Raw genomic sequence first — 22216 nt, forward strand, 5'->3', positions numbered from 1 at the left:
TGCTAAAAAGGGTTAAGCGGGAAAGCAGTGTAGGCTGCAAAGTGAAGCGGAGGCTGAGAGCGCTGTTGTGCGGGAGAAGGGGTATGATATATAGTTTTGTGAATCTTGAAGCTGTGTGAGAAGGATGGAAAGGGAGGGTACAAGCACGATAGATATGTATAATGAAGAGTGGCTTGGAATGCCAGATGGGGCTTGAGATGTGTGGTGAGATGTGTATGGTTGGGGGGGGGGGGGGAAACTAACCTGTTGAATCGCTGGCGACTCCGTGTTTTGTTAGGCTGGCGTATGCCGAGACACTTGATGGGCTTTTTTGGATGGCATTACGTCCTTGAGGGACTCATGATTATCTTGTCTGAGGCGGTCTGGCCGGGGGTGAACTGCGGCTGAGCCAATTCCAAGGCGCAAGGTCTGGCTAACCCTCGCGGCAGAACCAATCATCTTTTTTACATGTTTGACGGTCGAGAAACCAATGTAACCAATGTCTGCGCTCATCAACGATGGGAATTTTCTGCGATGAGGGAATAAGAAAACATATGTTCTTGTAGCTTCTGTAATCGAATAGCACTGCTAGCAGTCATTCCTAGGACGAGTCTATCTCATAAATAAGTTTCGATGCTTGCTAGAGGCTCTTGCTTTTCGTTAACATTCACGGGGTGTGATCATGCCTGCTTATTGCCTCTATCTATAGTACGGTCTATCGCAATGAATAGCATGCTGCTCCACCGCCAAACTCCTAGAAATCGAATAAATAAGAGTAGAACCCGGGCCTCTTGTAGTCAAAAAAAGAAAAGAAATAAATAAGCAAATCAAAGGGGAGGGAACAAGAAAAATAAAAGACCAATCACAACCAAATGTGTTGGGTATGCTGCGCTAGAGTATGCGACAAATGTGATGAGAGGCGATCAACACCCGGAAAGAAGGAACGCACACAACCATACAGCCATATAGCCATGTGGCAACAAGACCAGGGCCCTACCTTAACGCCAAGGCAGTCTCAACTGTTCATCCCACATGTCCCAGCTACGTTGCCTGATGACCGAACGCAAGGGAAGAGAGATGACAGGCAGTACAACCATAGTGCCATCTTCATCCTCCCCACTATGCTGCGTGTTTTGTTGCGGCATACCAGACTCTACATCTCCACCACTAGACCCTCTCTTCCACCACCCGGTAGTCCGGTGCTTTGACAGCACGTCTTTGACCAGCATGCCGATACACGGGACTAGCACGGCTACCAGAATGCTAATCAAGCCGAAAAGCGCCTCTTTGGTCCATGGAGAGCTCGCAATGGAGTAGGAACTGGTGCCAGTAGAGGTGGGGATGGGGGTGGCGACCGAGGTCAACGCAAGATTCGTCGACATGATGAATGACGAGTAGAGAAGACTAGTATAGCTTTTGTTTGTGGACTTTGGCACTTATTCTTGTCTTTGACATGGTCAAGGGGGAGTAGGTGCGAGTTGAAGGTTGAGTGCGTTGATATCGTAAGAAACGTATAATGATTGTAATTCTAAAGCAATACCAGAGGATGAAGAAGGATAAAACTGGGTAGGTGAGAGACTTTTATACGTGACCTCGACGGAGACGTCCAGAGATAGGACTGCCCCAGTTTGGGGGGAAGGATACGAGGCCATGCTGCACCTTGGAACTCCGTTCGGCCAGACTCAAGAAGAAAAAAATCTGCCACAGGCTCACATGCTGCGCATACAGAAGGGCTATGCTCTGGACAAAAAGGGCAGCGCTAGGCGAAAAATGTACGACCGCAATGTGTGCCCTCTTGAAAAAAGACAGCAAACGGGGAAGATCCTGGCTGCATGCCAAGCCAGGGGTGAATAAGGTTTACTTGAGCTGGTCGGATTTTTCTTCAGAGTATAAGGCGTTCAGTCGTACCTGCATGTTATGTCATTCTCAGACCCCAGGCCTGGTACCTTTGCTCGTATTTCACCAGCTGAAAACCAGGCCTGCACACTAATGGTCTTGGCATGAGGATACCCGTGCCGTCACCGTAGCGAAATCTGAGCATGCGTCAGGCAGCGTGTGTTTATTGCTGTGCAAGGCAGATTTGGCACTCACTTAAAATCGGCCTGCTTACTGACCTCGACCCAATGTTCAGCTAGAGAATGTCAGCGTTTTATATGAGCGTGGAGTCTACATGGCGCCTCGGTTTTCAGGTCGGCGGTAGGTATCATTTGATGGCGACAGGAACATTCTGACACCCACTGGTATTTAAAGCAACCGTTCATTGTATTGTACACAGCCGTCTTTACTTCTTCGTCTATTGACCAACGTTGGTAAAACGCAAGTACTTCTTCACCTCTCTCACATCACCAAATTTCTTCCTTGCATCCTCGGTGCTGACACTGGGTGGAACAATAACGTCCTGTCCCTTTTGCCAGTCAATCGGAGTAACAACGCCGTTCTTGTCTCCAGTCTGCAAGCTGTCAATGACTCGGAGAACCTCGGCTGTGTTCCTGCCAGTGCTCGCGGGGTATGACATGATGAGACGGATCTTCTTGGCCGGGTCGATGATGAAGACGGAGCGGATGGTGAAGGCAATACCACCGTTCTTCTGCAGCGCTTCAAGATCGTCTTGCGAGATCATGTCGTAGAGGTAGGCGACGTGGCGGTCGGCGTCAGCGATGATGGGAAACTGGACGGTGGTTTGAGACGTCTCGTTGATGTCTTCGATCCATTTGTCGTGCGAGCCCAGGTCATTGGCACTCTGATGCGAGTTCAGTACACTACCTTCAGCATATGGTTGTATTGAAGAAGACGTACCAGACCAATCATCTGGACACCTCGGGCATCGAACTCATTCTTGAGCTTGGCAAAGGCACCGAGTTCGGTCGTGCAAACGGGCGTGAAATCGGCCGGGTGACTGAAAAAAACGGTCCATTTGTTGTCCAGGAACTTGTGGAAGTCCTGTACACAATCAGCCTACCCATCTCACTTCAGTTCGGATATGCGCACAATATCGCCCTGAGTAGTTTTGGCCTGAAAGTTGGGCGCTGCATTCAATTAGCCAATTGTAACAATGAAGCGCATTCCAAAAGGTCAAATACCAGTAGATCCTAGCCTCAGGCGTGGCTGCTCAGCCGGAAGTGCATATCCGCGGCGAAGAAGTGGCGCAACAGGACGCTGTACCCGCAATGCGGGGCGCGCAGAGCAGCGAAGAGCTCGGGAAGCTGCGCGGGGGAGAAACGAAGCCATTGCGAAGATTGTAGAGTACGACGAGATGCTAGACGTGAGTTTCCAGCTCTTGTATACTTTCAATGGAGGGGACGGAAATTAGTACATTTGTCACCTTTTTGACATGGCGTCATGTCGAATCAGAGGGGTCCATCCAGTCGGCCCGAAGTCGGCTACCTATCTCTCCTTATCACGGCTTTCTTTCGAACAGTCTCTGTTTTGAGATTGAGAAAACTTTCATTATTTACTTTGAATGCCGTCTGGGTTTTGTCTGTATTCCATATACCACGCGATAAATGTCGAACATGACGTCAAGATGCATATACTAGCTTCAGCCCTGCCACTTGCGGCATCTCACAGAACTGCTTCGAGTTTCCCATCTTTAATAGTCACTTCTACTTCATCCTGCGACTCGAGCATAAGCGGAATAGCCAGGCGTTTCCATAATCGTGCTGGAACTTTTCCGTCCTCACTGTCCTCATTTCCAAGCCTCCCCTGCCACCAGCGACACCCTTTTGGATGCATCCGGATTTTGTATTTCCCGTCTTGCAGTCCTTTGACCTTTCTGTCGATTTGGACCACGTTGGCAACAGGTTTTTGAGGCTCCAGAGTTATCAAATCATTCACCCTGGGTCGTAACTCGGCGGTAGAGCTTCTCAAGTGACATATGCTGGTATTTCCTTGCCCGCGAACAACTTCTCCCGTCGCAGCGTCCAGAACCACAAGGCTGGATGTGGGAGCGTGATCCTGTACCGAGGAGTCGATGATTCTTGGTCTATCATCCAGCCAACCCGGCTCTGGCTCCATTGGACCCCATGGAACGACGAAATTCTGGTGGCCTCGAGGCTGCACAGTGATGGTTTCTGCAGCGGTATTTTCAACCGTAACTTCCAATGAAGTTCCTTGAACAAGGCGCATTCTCGTCTCTAATCTTGGTGGAAATAATATGTTGTTCACAACTTTAAATGTTGCATGACCGCGAGAGTAGCTGTTGACCAACCTTGCTAGTTCGTCATGATTCTCTGGAAATCGCTCTTGGTCGCTGTACGCCCACTTGCTGACGCCCAGATCTTTGCCCGTAACCTTTATTCTGTATCTCTTCCCTACCTTCAAAATTGATGCCAGCCCACCCTCGAGGGTGATGCGACACATATACACCGTCAGGTCATCCTTCCAGTTCTTTGTACGGTGGATGGGAGAAGGAACAGAAATGCATTTTGAATCACCCATACGGACATTCCCCATTCCACTTACTTCTACCTCTGTCCATTTTGTAGCTCCCCCAGGATTCTCTTCATATAGAGTGAGCAAGCCACGTGCTAGGGCGTACGGTACATCGAACACCGTGCCCGCCGTGTCGATGAGTATTGACCGGGGATCAGTATCGGATTTGGAAATACGGCAAATGCCAAAGACAACACTGAATGGTAGCTGCTCCGCTGCGTCAAAGATGCTGTAGCGGCTATGAGGTTGTACGTGGATATAAAACTCGTCCATTATGGTGTATATAGGAATCAAAGAGTGAAAAGGATCCTGGGGAGACCAGTAGATATTGGGTGTTTGAAGCATTGACTGACTACGGCCAACTTTGGAGTGTGACGTCAGAGGGGTGCAGGAGGGCTGTGATGCAGAGTGTGAGTCATGTGCTCGACTGGGGCGAAAGTCTCAAGGCGTGCTAACTTCAACCAAGGTTCACTGGTGCTTACTCACACGCGTGGGCAGCGTTATCAAAACAATGAATCCCGTCACTTCTTGTGAAAAATACGGAGTTTGACTCTGTTTTGTAGGCTCAAGTTTGCCGCGGTCGGTGGAACGGATGTCAGAAGCTCAGCTCGATGCTGCTAGGCTACTGCAACCAAAAAAGCACGAGTAATCAGCGTTCTGCTAATCATCGGGCATATAATAGTATAGGCGCGGAGGCCTGGCGACGGAGACATCAAACAATAGATAAATAATGCAGAATGAACTGGAATTGATGAAGCTGCGGAAACTGCGCCAACTACAAAGTTCCACACCAAGATGCTAGTTATGCTTGATCAATGTGAAACTACAAAGTTCAACTGCCCGTACCCTAGTAACTCTTCAACTAAGTCGCCGGATTGCAGTAGCCACCAGCATTGCTAAGCCGTGAGTTATTACAGCATTTGTCGAATGCAATGCCCAGATTTTGATAGCTGAATGACGAAGATACCAGGCAGGTGCCGCCTCCGAATTTGCCGCTTGTTGAACGGCCATCGGGACCTACAAACATTGTGCAACAATTGATTGTGGTCGCATCGTTGCTAGCTTGGACGGTAGAGCCCCAGCAGTTGCAATTGAAGGATGCTGCCGCCGCCTATCAAACATTCTCTAGTCAGATCACGGTACGTGTAGGAGACGCTGGTCTTGGATGAAACATACCTGTCCAGCAGCTGCGAGGCAGAGAGCTGCGATAGAGATAATCTTCATTTTTGTAAAGTTAGGTGGTTTTCTGTGCTAAGGATATACACTGGATAAGGTGCATTGCGCCTTTATATACACGCCTATTGTTCAATACTTTCCTAGTCTGTAAGCACTACATAGTGATTGTCGGTTGAATTTCCTGGCATCAACATTGCTTAGCGCTTACTTGATATTTGTTGCTCGCATGTATTCGTTTAGGTGAAATGGAACTCAGCCTTTAGGTATAAGAACGCAACTCGGCCGATTGCAGGAGAGACCTTCCCAGTCATAGCGCTTACTACATTTAGCCATCCCTTTAGCATAACTTCTCCCCTAAGTTTTTAGAATTAGATTAGATTTAGAATTAAGCTTAAGATAATCAAGGTTTAGGTCCTGGAGTTGTTTGCATTTATTCTCGATACATGGTAAATATGTTTCGAAGCTAGTCTAAACGTGCTATGTAACTTTGAGTAGCATCTAGTAGCGCGATAGTATCAGATGTTTGCATGATTTGCTGACACTTCAAATATTATCCTGCAAGGTTTTAGCTGTATCAATAACCCGACACAGGTTAATTCCAAAAGACATTGTCCGCGTAAATCCTATCGGCCCGAAGAATCGCAACCCCTTACTTCAATACAACCTAGACTGTTCTCTTCTAGTCATTATAGTCTTTCATTTGTTAATTGTAAGAGTGCAGCGTTGCGACATGGCTGTGGCTGCGCGTCGCCGCTGTGAAGGTGACTATCACATGACCATTGTCCAGCACCTCACCACCGTTCGAGCAGCGTGTCAGTGGCACGTCGCTATTGCTATTATAAAAGGTAGAGATTGTGTATAAGGAAAGTACGCAAATAAATATCTCCATCTCATATATTGCTCGCCGCTACTATCTCTTCTTCCATCCAACCTTTGATAGTATCTCGGTAGTACTACAGATACCCCTGTGACCGGGAACTTTTCGACCCGAACTCCGTGTTATCTGATACAGTTGTCGGAAACTCGCGGTTTGTGGAATGACTGCGTCACATGACAGTTACCAAAACTAGAGCTGCAATCGAATAGTTCCTCCGTCTTCTGTCTCGGCCAAATCTCAGTCCCGACAGCCAGCCCAGCTGATTACGCTAAGCACTAACCTCGAGTAACCCAAAACGGACTCAAAAAGGAGACAGAAATGAAGAGCTAACCATGACCTTGATTTGAGAAGGTTAAGCACAACTTGGCATATATCAAATTAGCCCGAGGCATGTGAGGCTTTTTGTCCTACACGTTTATAGCCAGGGTAATAGACACGGATTTGTGATATATCAGTCACATGCCCATCTGCGAGAAGAAGACGACACCTAAGCAGCGGATGCAGGAAGAGATCAAGACAAACAGCGCGAACTATAGCATCAAGAAGATTTTCCGCCTGTAAAGTATGCGGCAGCCCCACCTGACTTGATGCGCAGGGAATAGGTTGCGCAATAGGCTACGATGAATCAAAGCCTCCGACTAAGGGAGCCCACCGTCGTCAAAGGCTCAGGCACAACAGCAACAACAGCGTACAACCTTCTTGAAAAGATGCTACTAATACTTATCAAAGAATACCGTGTCACACTAGTCCGTCGAAATAGTCCATGCCACTAGTCCTACGGTACCCGCAAAATGGCGGCATCGATGGTAACCTAGCGGGCCCTGTCATTGGTCACTTTTCACATCCCGCAGCCAAGTACCAAACTTCTTATACCAGGATGCGAAGCCAACAAGCGGATGTTCATCAGGTGACATTATTTTGTTGGACAAAGACGACTTCGAGGGCGACGCGTAATGGTGCTGGTGTGGGCAAACGGATGTTCCCCTTGGGACGCTGAACATGACGTCATGCCACATGGAACAGCATGAGCTAACCCACATGCATTTCCTTGGTCGCGTGGCTGGGGTAGGATCAAGGCTGCAGAAAGGTAGCCGAGCTGGATTTAAGGGCCTGTCGACATCTCCCACATACGGTGTCTCGCGAGTTGTCCTCGTTCAGAACAGTTGTATCCAGGCCATAGCCGTCTGATACCAGGTAGGCCATCTCAGCAGCCCTCAACGCGTCTCCAGCACCGTAATCACCATCAGCACTATCAACCCAGGCTTTTCCTCTTCAAATGTCAATCACATCGTTCGACAACAAGCCCGGAAGAGGCGGGTTCTTGACCTTCAATTCCTCTCCTCTACGCCTCTTTCTCACAAGCACTCTCCCTGCTCCAGAGAAGGCTCTCCTAGCCTGGCGCGAAGAAGGATACGATGCGCAATTCCTGCCCTACGAGCCCCTCAAGCAGCGCCAGAATGAGTATATCCATGCTATCCGGACGCTCTCCGAGTCCTGTAGGTTGGGCGAACACTACGCCATCATCGCGTATGGCGACGCCGCCAGCATTGTGCTCAAGACAGCGCAGAAGCCACTAGCAAAATGCTGTGCCATTATAGCCTTCTACCCGGCGCAATTGCCGAGCCCAAAGACCATGTATCCACAGTCACACCAATTGCAGGTTCACGTTGCGGCTTTGAGCCAATCTAGCCCTCGACCAGACATGTGCGAGTGGAAGCTTTACCGGTACGAAAAAAGTGCTGCGGGATTCATGGACCCTTCGTCGCAAGCGTACTCGGAAGTAGACGCCAATCTAGCTTGGACACGATCGCTGGCGGGTATCCGCAAAGGATTCGGCACGAATGTCGATCTCGAGCCTATTGCCAATGCGCATTGGATGGCGCGGTTTGAAGACGATGACCCTGATCGAGCGAGCATGGCTGTGATCAAGAACATGACGCAGGATAGTCCTCATGTCACCATTCTGCCGACAATGGAGGGTGGAATCGGAAGAAGAAAGCTTGCGGAGTTTTATGGAGAGTTTTTCGTTCCAAGTTTGGTTCCGGACTTTGACATACGACTGATTTCGCGGACCATGGGCGTCAATCGCATTGTGGACGAGATGGTTGTATCGTTTACGCACTCAGATGAGATCGATTGGATTTTGCCTGGTGTACCGCCGACAAACAAGCATGTGGAGATTGCCATGGTCAGCATAGTGGCTGTCAGAGGAGACAAGCTTGTTTCCGAGCACATGTATTGGGACCAAGCTTCGGTTCTTGTGCAGATTGGACTGTTGGATCCCAAAGCGGTACCAAAGAAACCGAAGAACGACGGGCTCAAGACACTACCCGTTACCGGAGCAGAGGCGGCGAGACAATTGGTAGAGCCACAGCAGAGGCGATACAACAAACTGTTGCAGATGCATGGTCTGATGGATGGGTTGAACGGAAATTGATGCTCTTTTTGTATTGTTTACAGCGCGGTGTTTTGGAGTACAGCGTAGTGAGAGCACATCGAATATGGGTCGCCTCGCCAGGTTCTGTCGACCACCAAAATGTCAATGGGAAATGTTTTGTTTTAGCACATAGCTCTTTCGTGTCATTTCATGTGGGATTTCCATCAGCCAATGAAGCTGCAAGTCGGGAGCTTGTAATCTTTCAATACCCAGTACTTTCTCCTGACACCCTCCCATTCACCCTTTTCATCCAGATCCGGCACAGGAATCGTCTCCCATTCCGTATCGAAGCCAGCCTCGAAGAGGTCAAACTCAACAATCTTGTTGTACACATCGTATACAACTTGCCGATCTGCGCCCATGCCGTTGAAGAAACCGAATTTACCGCCCTCGCCATCTGCGCCGCCAGAGGGGTCGAGCAGTCCGATAACGGATTCACTGAAGAATTCACGGAGGGCGCTGTACTCCTCGGCAAAAGTGTCAAAGTAGATGGCATCGAACATGTCGCCCTTTTCAACGAGTCCTGGGACAATATCCTGCCATCGGCCCTCGTGAATTACAACTCCTGGCTTCTCATGCCAGCCCTGTTCCTTCATACGTTTGACCACATCTGGATGCGCCTCGATGATATGGTGAGCTTTTGGTTTTTTCTCCTGGAAAATCCCATCGACGATGCCCATTCCATGGCCCACGTTGAGTATGCGTAGACCTTCTTGGGGCGCCAGGAGTTCTGCCGATTTGCGCATCAAAGTTGTCTCCCACTCCATCATGACACCGTTCCCCGAGCCATCCAGTAATCGGTCGCGATCGAATGTGAGCTTCGACGCAAGATAGTTTGGGTTTTCCGTCGACTCGTCGCCATTTTTGTCTCCTTGGTTCAAATCCAGTGTTTCTACGCTCTCTTCAACTTGCCCGACCTCAATCTCTTCCTCGTCATCGTCATCGTCCGAATCGTCGTCTCCTAGAGACTGGTATTGCTCCAAACGACTCAGCAGCATTTCTGCGCGGACGCCGGCGTCTACGCATAGATCATATAGCTCCCTCAAGCCCAACCTATGCGCTATGCATCCTGGTGTCTCGCCGTTTGAATCCAAATCATTCCATATCGCGCCGTTCTCAAACAAGAATTTGACTGTCTTGACAGCACTGTCCACATCCTCCGATTCTGCAGACGCATTTGCAGCATCTCCGTTTGATTGGACGTTTTCTTGTTTCGCGTTATCATTGTCGGGTTCGCAAGCAGCAATCGCGGCGTGCAGAGGTGTGAAGCCCGTCTCGGAATCTTGGACGTTGGCGGAAGAATTGCGCAAGAGGTTGCGAAGAGATTCAGTATCGTGGTTCGCAGCAGCAAGCAATATGCTTTGCGTTTGGAGGTCAGTCTCGGTCTCAAATGCTGGGTCGTCCATCTTGTGTATAATGTCTTGAAGAGTGCGTGGAGGGGCCGCAGTTGGTGGGGTCAGGAAATTTATTGACGTGCGAGTCATGCAGGGTCCAGTTGAACATGGATGCATGTCACGGCGTTACGCTCTACCCTCGTTTCATTAGAAGTCTCAAATTCATGTTAAACATGCACACACCAATATCTGCTTTCTCTACTACGTGTTTGAAGAGATTCTGGGAGTGAGATATTGCCTTGGTTAAACAGACAAGTCGCTTGGCCTGCGATCTTTAGGACTGCACGAACAAACATTTCACAGTACGAATGATGCTCAAGAGAAGTATAATGGTTCAAGTCATTTGAAATATTTTCATGAGACACTGACAGGACTTTGCCAGCTTTACCCACCTTAACGCCATTTCATATCATAATCAGGGATGCCTGCTGAAGTACGGACTTCTGACCGGAGCGGCAGACAACATACCAATTCACCGAAGCTTGTGAACACTCAAAGGGTAAACCCTAATGCGATTGTAACCAGCCCAACATCTGACCGAAGGCTTGTGCTTGCGATTGCTTGATCTTGAGATCTTCATAATCCCCAAAGACAGCGAAACCATGAGGCACCCCCGAGAATACTTGGATCTCATGCTCAACTTTGTTCGTCTCCATAACTCTTCGGCCAGGTGTTAGGACGTCGTCTTCTGAGAACATTGGATCATCCTTGACTGCGGCGATGTAAACCGGAGACTTGACGGCCTCGAGATCCTCCTTGTATGTCATAGTCGGGTGTGCAACAGCTCCAGCTCGAAGTACGGGTTCTTTTTTGGTGGCTCCTTGCTCTTCATCCTTTGGTGCTTCTTGGCCCCACGCAACCGTGTCGGGAAGCTCAGAGGCCAGCATGAGGATATACTTTGCGCCGAAGCAGTAACCGATACCGTAGATACCCCCACCATTTGCAACAGCATCGGCATACTCCTCCTTGGCGCCCTCAATGACTTTGTGTAACAGCGGAAGGACCTTTTCGGGCGTGTGCCGGGCGAGCCACATATCAATCATGAATGACTTGATGCCTTCTGCCGTCCTCAGTTTGACAGCCTCAAGCCAAGACGCATCAGGTGGGATTTCGGCCATGTTGACGCTGTTGGGCGCTGGGTCGTTATCGAACTGGTCGGGCATTACGACCAGGTATCCTTCGGCAGCGTACTTGTCAGCCTGCAACTGGTTGTTTGTAGACTTGACGCCTGTGCCGCCCGTGAGCAGAAGCAGAAGCTTCGAGGGCGAGTGCGGGTAGTCGGTGGGTTTGGTAATGTAGCACTCGACACCGCCTAGCTTGGTCAAGTCCCCCGTGGGTTTCTCGCCAGAGGGTGTCGGGCGGTCGGTTGTGCAGTGTTCCTAAGCAGTCAGCATGCATAATCTGAACACGAAGCAGTGGATTGGTCTTGAGCGCACGACAGCAAACGCAAAGGACTGGCGCGAGTGCTGCGCTGATGGCCATGATTTGACATATGCAGCTTCCACAGAAAGCGAGTTAACTTACACCCATGGTTGGTCCATCCTGTGCTCTAGTGTCTCCAGGAAAGACGCTCTCTGGCGCGGGCTCGGGAGCTTTGGCATCTTGAGGCTTCTGTTCCTGAGCGGCTTCTTGCGCATCGCTCTCGGGCGCCCGCGCAGCGACTTCATTATCAGCCATGTTGCTTGTGTGTTTGTATGTTTGTATGCTGTGACAAGGAACGGTTAGAGTGATGCGCGTGGGTGATGCGCAGGTGCACCAAAGGGTCCAGTCCAGCTGCTAAGCCAGCCAGTTAGTTACGTAGCCCCGCCTGCCGCCGATGGATCCGGCTAGAGCGGGGCTGAAGAGTCACGTGATGCGACGCGTCGACGCGCTTTGTGAACTTCGCCGTACCGCCACCCACACACGACAGCGCTACGCCATTCCAACGCCTACTCATTCTACCCAACATGGCAGAGCAAGCAATCACGCAAGGCGCTATCCAGTCAGTTTCTGCTGTATCATGATCAATTCACGCCATGCTAATTCCTGGCAGGAGCATCTTTCAGCCAGGCGGCTGCTTCGTGGAGCACCCGGTCCTGCAATGCGTGCAGATCAAGACCATGGAGCCCAAGGCGGGCGAAGCAAATCCCATACAGCGCTTCCGCGTCGTATTGAGTGACATTCGCAACTTCATCCAGACGATGATCGCGACCAGTGTGTTGGATATGACAGAGGCAGGGAAGCATCAGCTAACCATGTGCAGCTGCCAACGAAATCGTCACTTCTGGTCAGCTCAAGAAGGGCTCGATAGTACGCCTCCTCAAGTACAACCCGCAACGTGTCAAGGACAAGAAGTATGCATTTTTCTCCATGGACATGTTGCTGCTCTAACACGTGGTTAGCATCCTGATTATCATGGAACTTGAGGTTCTTTCGCAATACGGCGAACTTGACAAGATTGGACAGCCTGAGGCTCTAGAGACGAAGCCCGCCGATGCACAGCCTGCCGCTATTCCAGGTAACAACTTCTACGGGTCAAAGCCCGCACCGGCCCCCCAGCCTCAGCGCTCGCTGCCTACTCATCAGAGCAACCCTGGCACTTCGTCACATCCCAATCTTTACCCCATCGAATCTCTTTCGCCCTACGCACACAAGTGGACTATCCGTGCGCGATGCACCCACAAGAGCGACATGAAGGAGTGGCACAACGCCAAGGGAACGGGCAAACTGTTCAGTGTGAATTTGCTGGATGATACTGGCGAGATTCGGGCAACGGCTTTCACAGATGTTGCCGACAAGCTCTACCCCGTCTTCGAGGAAGGCGTCGTATACTACATCTCGGCGCCCTGCAGAGTTACGCTTGCGAAGAAACAGTTCTCAAACCTGCCCAATGACTACGAGCTGCAGTTTGAGCGCGACACCGAGGTTGAGAAGGCGGAAGATCAAGAGAACAAACCACAGATACGGTTCAACTTTACCAAGATTGGCGATCTCAACTCGGTTGAAAAGGATACAACAATCGACACGATTGGTGTGTTGAAGGAGGTCGGCGAAGTTACTACGATAACATCAAAGAACACCAACAAAGACTTTAGCAAGCGAGAGCTCACGCTAGCTGATGACAGTCAGACATCGGTGCGACTCACCATCTGGGGCAAGACGGCCGAGAGCTTTGATGCACCGCTGGAATCGATCATGGCATTCAAGGGAGTAAAGGTCTCCGACTTTGGCGGCCGCAGTCTGAGTCTGTTGAGTTCGGGCTCGATGATGGTTGATCCTGATATTGATGAGGCCCACAAGCTGCGAGGCTGGTTCAACGCAGTTGGCCAGAATGCTACCTTTTCCACTCATCAGAACATGGCATCCACCACAGGAAGCTCCAAGAACGATGCAAAGCCAATCTCGGCGATTATCGAGGAAGAGAGCTATCTCCAAGATACGCCCACGTACATGAGCCTTCGCGCGTCAGTCTTGTTCGTCAAGAACACGACTTTTGCTTATCCTGCATGCTCGACACAGGGCTGCAACAAGAAGGTGATTGAAGAGAACCCTGGCTCTTGGTGGTGCGAGAAGTGCCAAGCTGCGTTTCCTGAGCCCAACTATCGCTACGTGCTTAGCGTCAACGTTGGCGATCATACTGGCACTCTTTGGCTCAGTTGCTTCGATGAGGCTGGTCAGGCGATTGTTGGCATGTCGGCAAACGAAGCCATGAAGATCAAGATTGACGATGATGAGAATGGCACACAGAAATTCATGACTGTCATGCAGGAGGCAACCTGTAAGACGTTCAACTTCCGAGTGCGGGGGAAGATGGAGATGTACCAGGATCAGCCCAAGTAAGTCGTGCCATGCAACTTGGTTGGAGAGATGCTAACGAATCCAGGCCTCGGTATCAAGTGCTGAACATTTACCCGCTCAACTATGCCCAGGAAGCCAACAAGCTCGCCCAGCTCATCAAGCAATATAATATGAACGAGGACAGCTTGTTCGTCAACTAAGCCCAACGGCAAGGCACGTTCTCCAATTGCAGTTGGCATGCATACTTTCATGAGTTCTGTATATTTTCGCAGACGTAGCGCAATCAAGGTCTTGTGCTTGAACGCGTGCCAGTAATGTCGATTGTATGATACCAAATGCACAAACTGTTACCTTATTTCCGTCGCCTATGTTGTCCGATATTTACATGAACCCCACTATAGCTGTCAGCTTCATGAGTCGCGGAGCTGCCCCGCCCAAGACGTCATTACCAATCATTCCGGTAGCAAGCGGGATGCTGTCAGAAACCGAGGCATCTATTTCTTGTCCCTGCTTGAGACTCTTTGATTCTAGTGTTTGGTCGAATGTCGTCTTCTTTTCTTATACTCAGACCTTAATTGCGACGAGAACAGAGACAGCACCAAGATGAGCGGGACAATGCGCGCAGTAGGTCTGTATTCAGTTTTACGCGAAACAGGACAAGATTGCTAAAGTTGCTCAGACATCAAAAATGGCAAAGGGCCGCTCGAGAACCTGCACATTGCCGAAGTGCCCAAGCCGAAGCTTGGAAAGTCGCAAGCGCTCGTCAAGATCAAGGCGTTTGGTCTGAACCGCATGGATCTGCTACAACGCGAGGGACAGTATCCCGTGCCGCCGGGCGCATCCAAGATCCTGGGAGTAGAATTCTCGGGCACAATTGCGGAACTGAGCGAAGACGGTGGCGGCAAAGAAGGCTTCAAAGAGGGCGACGAGGTGTTTGGCCTGGCCTATGGAGGCGCGTATGCCGAATACATTGCCGTGTCAACACACATGCTGGTACGCAAGCCACAGGAATTGACGTGGGAGCAGTGCGCCGGTATTCCCGAGGTATATTCACACTCTCTATGCAAAAAGTAGGTGGTGGACACATGGCTAACCAGCACACCAACAACAGACATGGATCACAGCAACGCAAGCCATGTACCTAATTGGGCAATTCAGTCCTGGAAAGACGATCCTGTGGCACGCGGCCGCGTCGTCCGTGTCCATTTCCGGGATCCAGCTCTCGCGCTCCGACGACGCGGCGGCCGTGTACGCGACGGCGCGCCAGGATTCCAAGTGCGGCTTTGCCGTCCAGGAGCTGGGCGCGACTGCCGCCTTCAACACGACGTCGCAGAACTGGGTTGAGGAGGTGATGAAGGCGACGGACAACAAGGGGGTTGACATTATCGTCGATTTCATCGGCGCATCGTACTTTCAGCAGAACCTCAAGGCCGTAGCCAAAGACGGCGTCATTGTGAACCTGGGCTTCATGGGCGGCACCAAGCTGCCCGAGGGCACGGATATCAGCGCCTTCATCCGGAAGCGGTGCAGCTATGTGGGCAGCAGTCTGCGCAGCCGCGACGAGGAGTACCAGGGTAAACTGAGGGACCAGCTAGTCGAGCACACGCTTCCCTTGATGAAGGAGGGCAAGCTGAAGCTGTTTATAGAAAAGGTCCTGCCGTGGGAGCAGATTCAGGACGCGCACAAGTTGCTCGAGGAGAATAAGACAAAGGGCAAGGTGATTTGCACCATCAGTTAGATGTAGTTGTAGTAGTTATTGTTGTCGACGAGGGGAATATCAATTTCCAATCTCCACGCCCAGGGAGTGTATATGCTGTGACAATACTTCTTGGGGCGATATAAAGTCATTTCCTCAAGGCGTTCTGCGAGTTTAAGTGCCCCTGGGATGTGTCTCACGACATATCCAAGCCCATATATCGACCACCTAAACAGCCCACTTGTAGAGTGTTCTCATCTTCGCCCATTTGATGAGCGTCAGCTTCGCAGCCTCTCGGGTAGCAAAAACACACGTCCCTCACAGAGACACATGCAGCTTGACAAGGAGAGCAAAAATATAAACCCCTTCAGCCAAGGATGGCTGGATTTGATATGAGATATATCTACATACTCTGGAAAAAGGCAAAAAGGACATCATAACTGCAAAAAGTAAACAATCGACGTTGGCCAGATTCGAACTGACGCTCCCGAAGGAACAAGATTTCTAGTCTTGCGCGATAACCACTCCGCCACAACGCCTTTTGATGAAAAAGCGAGGAATTAGAAAATATATTACTGCTAGAACTTCTACATGACCAGAGGTTCAAGGTGGGTTGAGACATAATATCGAGAAGTGGGCATTAGAAAGTGGGACTTGTGGTGGGTCTGTGAGTGCGGGCTTTGTATGTTGCTTTGACTTTGTACATCTAGATTTCATGACCATTCTTCACTGCAAATCTTCCAGACTCTCTGCTGGTCGATCGGAATGATACTGTTGACCCAATCTTGTGACAATCAATCACCAAACCCGGAGTTGTTTGCGAATTCGTACGCGCTCTTGTTGCACTGTAAAGTTGCTCTCCCAACATGAGGAGCAGCATCCAGTAAACAGCATGCATCTGTATCGTATCCTCTCTCCTTCAGCCCTCCAGCCGACCGGAAGGACCAACGAAAAGAAAAATAGTGTGTGTTAAGGGTCCCACCACTCCCTCAACCGCTCCCGTTAAGGAGCCCCGCCTTTCCTCACCATCCACCTTTACTGAAAGTTATCATCTGCTTCCTTCTACGGACAGACAGACGGCAACAGGCAGTGTAGGTTAATCCGGAGGTCGAGCACTCGTCTGATACAGACGCCAGATATGAGCTTTGTTATCTTCTGAACTGCAGATACTGGAAAGTGTTAGCAATGGTATGCCTTGACAGTGTGAGGGGAGAATAGTACCCATCTAAGTACGCCAACAGCCCCGCCACTCTGTTGACCTGCCCCGTTAAGAGCTCCTCACTGTCACACGGATTTCCGAGGGCCGACACACTCGGGCCAGCGAATCCACCGATCCCGGCAGCGGCGAACGTCCGTCCGTGTGGAGCACTGGCATCGTGGATGCCCCTGTTACTGATGTGTATCTGAGAACGTGTGGCTTGGGGGTGCCTCGAGACGCCAGCTGAACGCAGAGTTCAAGCCGACAAGGCGTGACTGTAACGACAGCCAAAGGCCGATTCGGCGGCCATGACCTAGCTCGTTCTCGCGAGATGGTGAGCAGACCATAGCGACCACAAGAGGCGCGACCGAGCTGGCGACTTTGCGCGGTTGAAGGCGCGCCCGGCGCTTCTCGTGTGTGGTGGGCGGAGGCAGCGAGGGCGGGAGGAGTTTGAGCTTTTGTAGCACGAGGAATAGATAGGCGAGCGTGCACGGATCAGGAGTGAAGCTGAGTCACGTGTGGCGTTGGGAAGTGAAGGAGCACCGAATGAGGAAGGAGTGACTTTTGGGGAGCCCAACGCCTAAGTAAGACTGCTACACTCGATCTTATGGTCACACGGCATTATCCCGACTTTCACATGCCATCTTGGCTGGGCTTTGGCACGACTAGTATCGAGGCCCACTACAGAGCCTCACTGTCATGGGTAGGGCATGGCGGCGGCTTAGGCCTGGCGTTGTTTGGCACACATGCAGAATACAAGTAAGTACCATAGCATCCCGCTGGACCGGAGCATGTCTACTGCAGCGTCGGTGCAGGCGGGGTAGCATCTCCAACCTCTTTCTGCCGACCACCAAGAGTTTTTTCGAACTTGCTAGCGTCGACGGCACTGGCTGGGTCTTGTGCTCACGTGGATGCTGCTACCGTACGCGCCATCCCACAGGGTGCGCGTGTTCGGCGCTGAGCTGCCTCGGCACGCGAAATAGCCAGCCGAGCGCTGAACCGACGTAGGCCCAGCGTCCGGAGCACTGGAGCTGCTCACATGTTGGAACCAAGTTTGCTTCCGTCCTCGCTGCACATTTCCTTTGCTCTCAAAACCGCCGTGGTAGGCATCGCGCAGCCTCCAGCTTGCTCCAGCCGCCTTTGTGCATCTCCGAGTCACTTCTCGCACGCGCAATTGTCACTCGGACTACCTGACACGCCCCCACCATGGCAAGCACAGCAGACGCCGCTATTGAGAAACTGCCCTCCACGGCAGACCTCAAGGAAGACGCAAAGGCAGCCACAAAGTCGACGGTCCAGTCGCTGCGAGCGCTGGTCGCTGGCGGCGTGGGAGGTGTCTGCGCCGTCGTTGTAGGCCACCCCTTCGACCTGGTCAAGGTGCGCATGCAGACGGCGGAAAAGGGTGTCTACTCGGGAGCCATGGACGTCGTGAGGAAAACAATCGCAAAAGAGGGCCTGGCCAGGGGCCTCTACGCCGGTGTCTCTGCGCCTCTTGTCGGTGTCACGCCCATGTGTAAGTACTCCCCAAGCAAGCCGTTGGAACAGCAAGGCTGATGCGGGACAGTCGCCGTCTCCTTCTGGGGCTACGACCTCGGCAAGCAGCTCGTCTCCAGCGTCTCCAAGGTCGAGAACAACCAGTACAGCGTCGCCCAGGTCTCTGCTGCCGGTTTCTTCAGCGCAATCCCCATGACCGTCATTACCGCACCCTTTGAGCGCGTCAAGGTCCTCCTCCAGATTCAGGGACAGAAGCAGCTGGCGCCTGGAGAGAAGCCCAAATACTCTGGTGGTCTCGATGTTGTCAGGCAGCTCTACAAGGAGGGCGGCATCCGCTCAGTGTACCGTGGTTCGGCCATGACACTGGCGCGTGACGGTCCAGGCTCAGCGCTTTACTTTGCCACATACGAAGTCATCAAGCGGAACCTCACACCAAAGGACCCCGTTACAGGACAGCCCGGATCGCTCAGCATAGGCGCTGTCATGGTGGCTGGCGGCGCTGCAGGTGTTGCCATGTGGATACCCGTGTTCCCCGTCGACACCATCAAGTCCCGCTTGCAGAGTGCTGAAGGCCGACCAACAATCGGTGGTACAATCAGAGGACTCTATGCGAGCGGTGGTATCAAAGCATTCTTCCCTGGTATCGGCCCTGCCATGGCACGAGCAGTGCCTGCGAACGCGGCCACGTTCGCTGGCGTAGAGCTTGCGCAAAAGGCAATGACCAAGATGTTTGACCGAGATGGCGAGTAGGCATTTTCCGCCCTTTATAACGATTCTTGTACGATCTACATTTTCTTCTTTGATCATGGTCGTATTATGTTGGTTCTCAGTTGGCGGCATTGCACATGGCGTTCTTAGTTTCGTCTAAGTGCATGCGTATAGAGCAAGGGCTTTCTAGATAGGTTCGTTACTCTGTCCGTCTCCAATAGGTCTTTTATCCACTATTGCTACGTCTTGCTTTCTCACACCTGCTGGGCTTGGTCATGGGCTGGCATCGACAAGACAGTGAGATGATTCAACATATCCGTAGGTTGGCGAACTATTGCATGTCCACAGCACGAGTCGCACGCAGCTACAGGATCGGGACAGCGCCGGAAGCAGAGCCGCAACTTCTGGTGTGTGCCTTCTTTGTTCTATTAATTCTCCGTTGACTTATGCATGCTCGCCCCCACTGTGCGTCAGTGGACCTCGTCTTGTGCTTTGTTCTATGCCAGTGCCTGGCCCGTTCTTCTTCATCGGTTTCATGTCCACGTCTCGCAAGTTCGCTGATCGCTCTTCAATCGATGCGAATCTCTTGAATACGCTTCCGGCACGCGCAAAGCGACAGATGCCATCGGCCGATTCGGTTGGCCGTAAAAAACTATGAAATGGGGGCTGCAGAGCCTCATCTCGTAGCAAACCCTGCTTCCCCAAATCTATTTTCGCAAACGCCATCCATTCATTTCCAATTTCTCCACTACATGTATCTATTCCTCTCACTAAAGGATTGGATTCATTACATTCTACTATGAGCAATAGCACAAGACGTGAATTCACAGTTGGGAATGACTTCCTTGACGATGATTCATCTGACGGCGAATGCGAAAGCAACGTAGGCAGTTTCATCCAAACTTTCTCAACCGGCGACGGGATTCTCCCAGAGAATCTGGCACAAGACGTTCACGATCAAGTCAAAGAATCGCGACGAAAAACAACAAGCATAGGAAGAAGCACTATAGCTTCGCTACCAAAACTGCTCAAGTCTTCAGTGTACAACCGAGGATCGGACATCAAAGATCGAGCGGATGAAGGCACCCCTGGCCCAATAGTGACTAGAGGAGCCCCGAATAGAGCCAGGCAAATGTCACTTCACCGCTTGGACAGGGACGATGTCCGTCTGGTACATACTAGTTCGAGTGTCACCACTCCAAAGCAATCAACCAGGACCAGCCATTTCGAAGCCACACCCCCAAGTGAAGAGAGAGAACGAGCTGGTCAGTTCTCTTCTCCGAACAGTGGCGAATATCAACATACACCTTTACCCATGAGTCCAAAACTCCAAGGCGAGCATAGACGAAATACGTCCGAGAGTACGCTCGCCGACTCGGTCATCAACGCTCACCTCATGACGCTACGTGCACTCGAGTCACGAGCCGTTCCGAAAACAGAAATGTCGCCTCCGTATGGATACACGTACTTGCGATCGGCCACGACCTCTTACTTCCCGAGATGGTCTTCCTCTAGCAGTCAGCGCATGGCAATGTCGCCTTTGCTGTCGGCCAACGGCGATGGTTTTGCATATCTACCATCGCTTTTTATCAGGACACCGTACTCTTCCGACACGGAAGAGGACTATTTTACCGCAAAGTCACAGTCTCAACGGGACTACTCACAAAGTGGCATGTGCGGCCAAGCTCGGGAGGAATACACAAGGCTGGGTAGTGTTGGTGGAGTGGAAGAGCTTGGAACACCTTATGATGGCCACAAGGGCAATCACATGCTCGGGTTAAATCCCAGCGAGCAAGACGGCATTTCCAGAAGCCAGTTTCACTGCAGCGAAAACACACCGGGGGTTGTAAAAAGGGATGCTGTGCCCAGAAAAGAGGGCACACAAAGTGTGGTTTGGCTGAGATTACAGAGGTATGGTTGGGGGAAAAGCAGCGACGACGTGATGCAGAAAAAGATGATTCGCGTCATCGTGCCGGGTACATGTTCCCTTGATGGCTCAAGTGGCCTCGAGAAGACGCCAACGCCGAAGGAAAGCCCAGCACCTTTTGACGACAAGTGTTTTGCGAAACACCTCCAAGCAGGCCACCGCAAGCTGGTGGGGTCTTGGGTTCGCCGTACATTCGGTGCTCGCAGACTACGTGCCATACGCCTCAGGCAATGTAGTATCTGGAGCGGGAACCCAACCTGGACTAGCATACCAAGCATAGACGGGCTGCTAGCAAGAGGAGATGGGATCGATGATATGGAAGAAACCAAATCTTCACTGACAGAAGTAGGATTGATGAAGCTGTTCAGAGACCCAAACGCGGGGGAAGCAAGGTATGCATGGGTTCACTGGGCAAGACAGGTGGCTGCATCCAACTCATCGCATCGCCCTCCCTATCAACACACGTATCCCCGTGTTGCAGATTCAAGCCGCCCTCTACCGTCAATGGTTACGGCAATCGAGTTTCTGTACGCACCGTGCACATTCCGCATTCTGGTTGCACTGGCACTTGGCTTTCTCGCCTGTGTTATGGCGGCATTGCTGTGGATCTTCACCGGCCCTGGTGTATCGGGCACGGAGCGAGATGGCGAGAGAATGATGGGGGAGCGTGTCGGAGGCGGAATGGGGATTGGTGTCATGGTGCTGCTAATGGAAGGGGTGGTGTTTTGGACGTGGATTGTGTTTAGTTAATAGACATTGGTGCAGACAAAAACGCTTGGATACTTTGACATGTAGTGTTCAAGGTCTCCTTGGTAGTGTCATGAGCAACGACAGGTTCTCAGGTGAAGTCAGTCGACGTGCATCAAGTAGAGCAGTGATTGGTGAAGGGTTAGCGTGAGTGGTAGTGATTGGGGGCTGCCTACTTAGTACGCATCAGGGCTAGCCAGGAACACCCAATGGTCGTGCTGACGCGCCTCATCACCATCAAACATATCGCAAAGCCACGACTCCTGGACCTTGATGCGCCACAGATGGTCACTGCTGCGCCTGGATATGCGGCATTCAGCGACCTGCGACGTAAGATGGGGACTTCTTCGTCACAACCCATCTCTACGGCAGGCC

General features: G+C 51.3%; 10 protein-coding genes and 1 non-coding gene across 11 annotated transcripts; 5 read left to right on the forward strand and 6 right to left on the reverse strand.

The window, feature by feature from the left end:
• Positions 1–977: 977 nt before the first annotated feature.
• SETTUDRAFT_20456 (uncharacterized protein) lies at positions 978–1361 on the reverse strand (the record flags this gene model as incomplete). Its single annotated transcript, XM_008028703.1, has 1 exon — positions 978–1361. The coding sequence occupies one exon, from the start codon at positions 1359–1361 to the stop codon at positions 978–980; it is 384 nt and encodes a 127-aa protein (XP_008026894.1).
• A 908-nt stretch (positions 1362–2269) lies between these two features.
• Positions 2270–3246, reverse strand: SETTUDRAFT_117364 (uncharacterized protein; the record flags this gene model as incomplete). The annotated part of the gene is made up of 4 exons (XM_008029257.1): positions 3060–3246; positions 2968–3005; positions 2776–2919; positions 2270–2719 (listed from the first exon to the last, which is right to left on the reverse strand). The coding sequence occupies exons 1-4, from the start codon at positions 3205–3207 to the stop codon at positions 2273–2275; spliced, it is 777 nt and encodes a 258-aa protein (XP_008027448.1). The 5' UTR covers positions 3208–3246.
• A 294-nt stretch (positions 3247–3540) lies between these two features.
• SETTUDRAFT_179534 (uncharacterized protein) lies at positions 3541–4683 on the reverse strand (the record flags this gene model as incomplete). Its single annotated transcript, XM_008029258.1, has 1 exon — positions 3541–4683. The coding sequence occupies one exon, from the start codon at positions 4681–4683 to the stop codon at positions 3541–3543; it is 1143 nt and encodes a 380-aa protein (XP_008027449.1).
• A 3056-nt stretch (positions 4684–7739) lies between these two features.
• SETTUDRAFT_117367 (uncharacterized protein) lies at positions 7740–9015 on the forward strand (the record flags this gene model as incomplete). The annotated part of the gene is made up of 1 exon (XM_008029259.1): positions 7740–9015. The coding sequence occupies one exon, from the start codon at positions 7740–7742 to the stop codon at positions 8898–8900; it is 1161 nt and encodes a 386-aa protein (XP_008027450.1). The 3' UTR covers positions 8901–9015.
• On the reverse strand, positions 9015–10306 carry SETTUDRAFT_117371 (uncharacterized protein; the record flags this gene model as incomplete). The annotated part of the gene is made up of 1 exon (XM_008029260.1): positions 9015–10306. The coding sequence occupies one exon, from the start codon at positions 10304–10306 to the stop codon at positions 9065–9067; it is 1242 nt and encodes a 413-aa protein (XP_008027451.1). The 3' UTR covers positions 9015–9064.
• A 319-nt stretch (positions 10307–10625) lies between these two features.
• On the reverse strand, positions 10626–12014 carry SETTUDRAFT_137180 (uncharacterized protein). Its single transcript, XM_008029261.1, has 2 exons — positions 11819–12014; positions 10626–11673 (listed from the first exon to the last, which is right to left on the reverse strand). Exons 1-2 carry the CDS (start codon positions 11969–11971, stop codon positions 10801–10803), a joined length of 1026 nt encoding a protein of 341 aa, XP_008027452.1. The 5' UTR covers positions 11972–12014; the 3' UTR covers positions 10626–10800.
• Positions 12015–12225: 211 nt separating this feature from the next.
• SETTUDRAFT_163733 (uncharacterized protein) lies at positions 12226–14399 on the forward strand. Its single transcript, XM_008029262.1, has 5 exons — positions 12226–12275; positions 12327–12487; positions 12537–12627; positions 12676–14109; positions 14157–14399. Exons 1-5 carry the CDS (start codon positions 12241–12243, stop codon positions 14269–14271), a joined length of 1836 nt encoding a protein of 611 aa, XP_008027453.1. The 5' UTR covers positions 12226–12240; the 3' UTR covers positions 14272–14399.
• A 208-nt stretch (positions 14400–14607) lies between these two features.
• SETTUDRAFT_163734 (uncharacterized protein) lies at positions 14608–15839 on the forward strand. Its single transcript, XM_008029263.1, has 3 exons — positions 14608–14699; positions 14751–15115; positions 15183–15839. Exons 1-3 carry the CDS (start codon positions 14675–14677, stop codon positions 15807–15809), a joined length of 1017 nt encoding a protein of 338 aa, XP_008027454.1. The 5' UTR covers positions 14608–14674; the 3' UTR covers positions 15810–15839.
• A 386-nt stretch (positions 15840–16225) lies between these two features.
• Positions 16226–16306, reverse strand: SETTUDRAFT_t36. Its single transcript has one exon. It is a non-coding gene; the product is annotated as a tRNA-Ser (tRNA).
• A 1672-nt stretch (positions 16307–17978) lies between these two features.
• SETTUDRAFT_137188 (uncharacterized protein) lies at positions 17979–19505 on the forward strand. Its single transcript, XM_008029264.1, has 2 exons — positions 17979–18478; positions 18530–19505. Exons 1-2 carry the CDS (start codon positions 18172–18174, stop codon positions 19207–19209), a joined length of 987 nt encoding a protein of 328 aa, XP_008027455.1. The 5' UTR covers positions 17979–18171; the 3' UTR covers positions 19210–19505.
• A 461-nt stretch (positions 19506–19966) lies between these two features.
• SETTUDRAFT_20464 (uncharacterized protein) lies at positions 19967–21844 on the forward strand (the record flags this gene model as incomplete). The annotated part of the gene is made up of 1 exon (XM_008028704.1): positions 19967–21844. One exon carries the CDS (start codon positions 19967–19969, stop codon positions 21842–21844), a length of 1878 nt encoding a protein of 625 aa, XP_008026895.1.
• Positions 21845–22216: the final 372 nt, after the last annotated feature.

This window comes from Exserohilum turcica, assembly GCF_000359705.1.
Source record: "Exserohilum turcica Et28A unplaced genomic scaffold SETTUscaffold_3, whole genome shotgun sequence".
In the NCBI taxonomy this organism is placed as follows: domain Eukaryota; kingdom Fungi; phylum Ascomycota; class Dothideomycetes; order Pleosporales; family Pleosporaceae; genus Exserohilum; species Exserohilum turcicum.

What these genes read in the sequence shown, in the direction of transcription:
- SETTUDRAFT_137180 (XM_008029261.1), bottom strand. Translation starts at nt 11,971, where the DNA reads ATGGCTGATAATGAAGTCGCTGCGCGGGCGCCCGAGAGCGATGCGCAA. An exon ending in AGGATGGACCAACCATGGGT is followed by an intron (nt 11,674 to 11,818) that starts GTAAGTTAACTC and finishes CTGACTGCTTAG; the next exon opens with GAACACTGCACAACCGACCG.
- SETTUDRAFT_163733 (XM_008029262.1), top strand. Translation starts at nt 12,241, where the DNA reads ATGGCAGAGCAAGCAATCACGCAAGGCGCTATCCA. An exon ending in CCAGACGATGATCGCGACCA is followed by an intron (nt 12,488 to 12,536) that starts GTGTGTTGGATA and finishes AACCATGTGCAG; the next exon opens with CTGCCAACGAAATCGTCACT. An exon ending in CAACGTGTCAAGGACAAGAA is followed by an intron (nt 12,628 to 12,675) that starts GTATGCATTTTT and finishes ACACGTGGTTAG; the next exon opens with CATCCTGATTATCATGGAAC.
- SETTUDRAFT_163734 (XM_008029263.1), top strand. Translation starts at nt 14,675, where the DNA reads ATGAGCGGGACAATGCGCGCAGTAG. An exon ending in CGGGACAATGCGCGCAGTAG is followed by an intron (nt 14,700 to 14,750) that starts GTCTGTATTCAG and finishes AAAGTTGCTCAG; the next exon opens with ACATCAAAAATGGCAAAGGG. An exon ending in AGTGCGCCGGTATTCCCGAG is followed by an intron (nt 15,116 to 15,182) that starts GTATATTCACAC and finishes CACCAACAACAG; the next exon opens with ACATGGATCACAGCAACGCA.
- SETTUDRAFT_137188 (XM_008029264.1), top strand. Translation starts at nt 18,172, where the DNA reads ATGGCAAGCACAGCAGACGCCGCTATTGAGAAACTGCCCTCCACGGCA. An exon ending in TGTCGGTGTCACGCCCATGT is followed by an intron (nt 18,479 to 18,529) that starts GTAAGTACTCCC and finishes GATGCGGGACAG; the next exon opens with TCGCCGTCTCCTTCTGGGGC.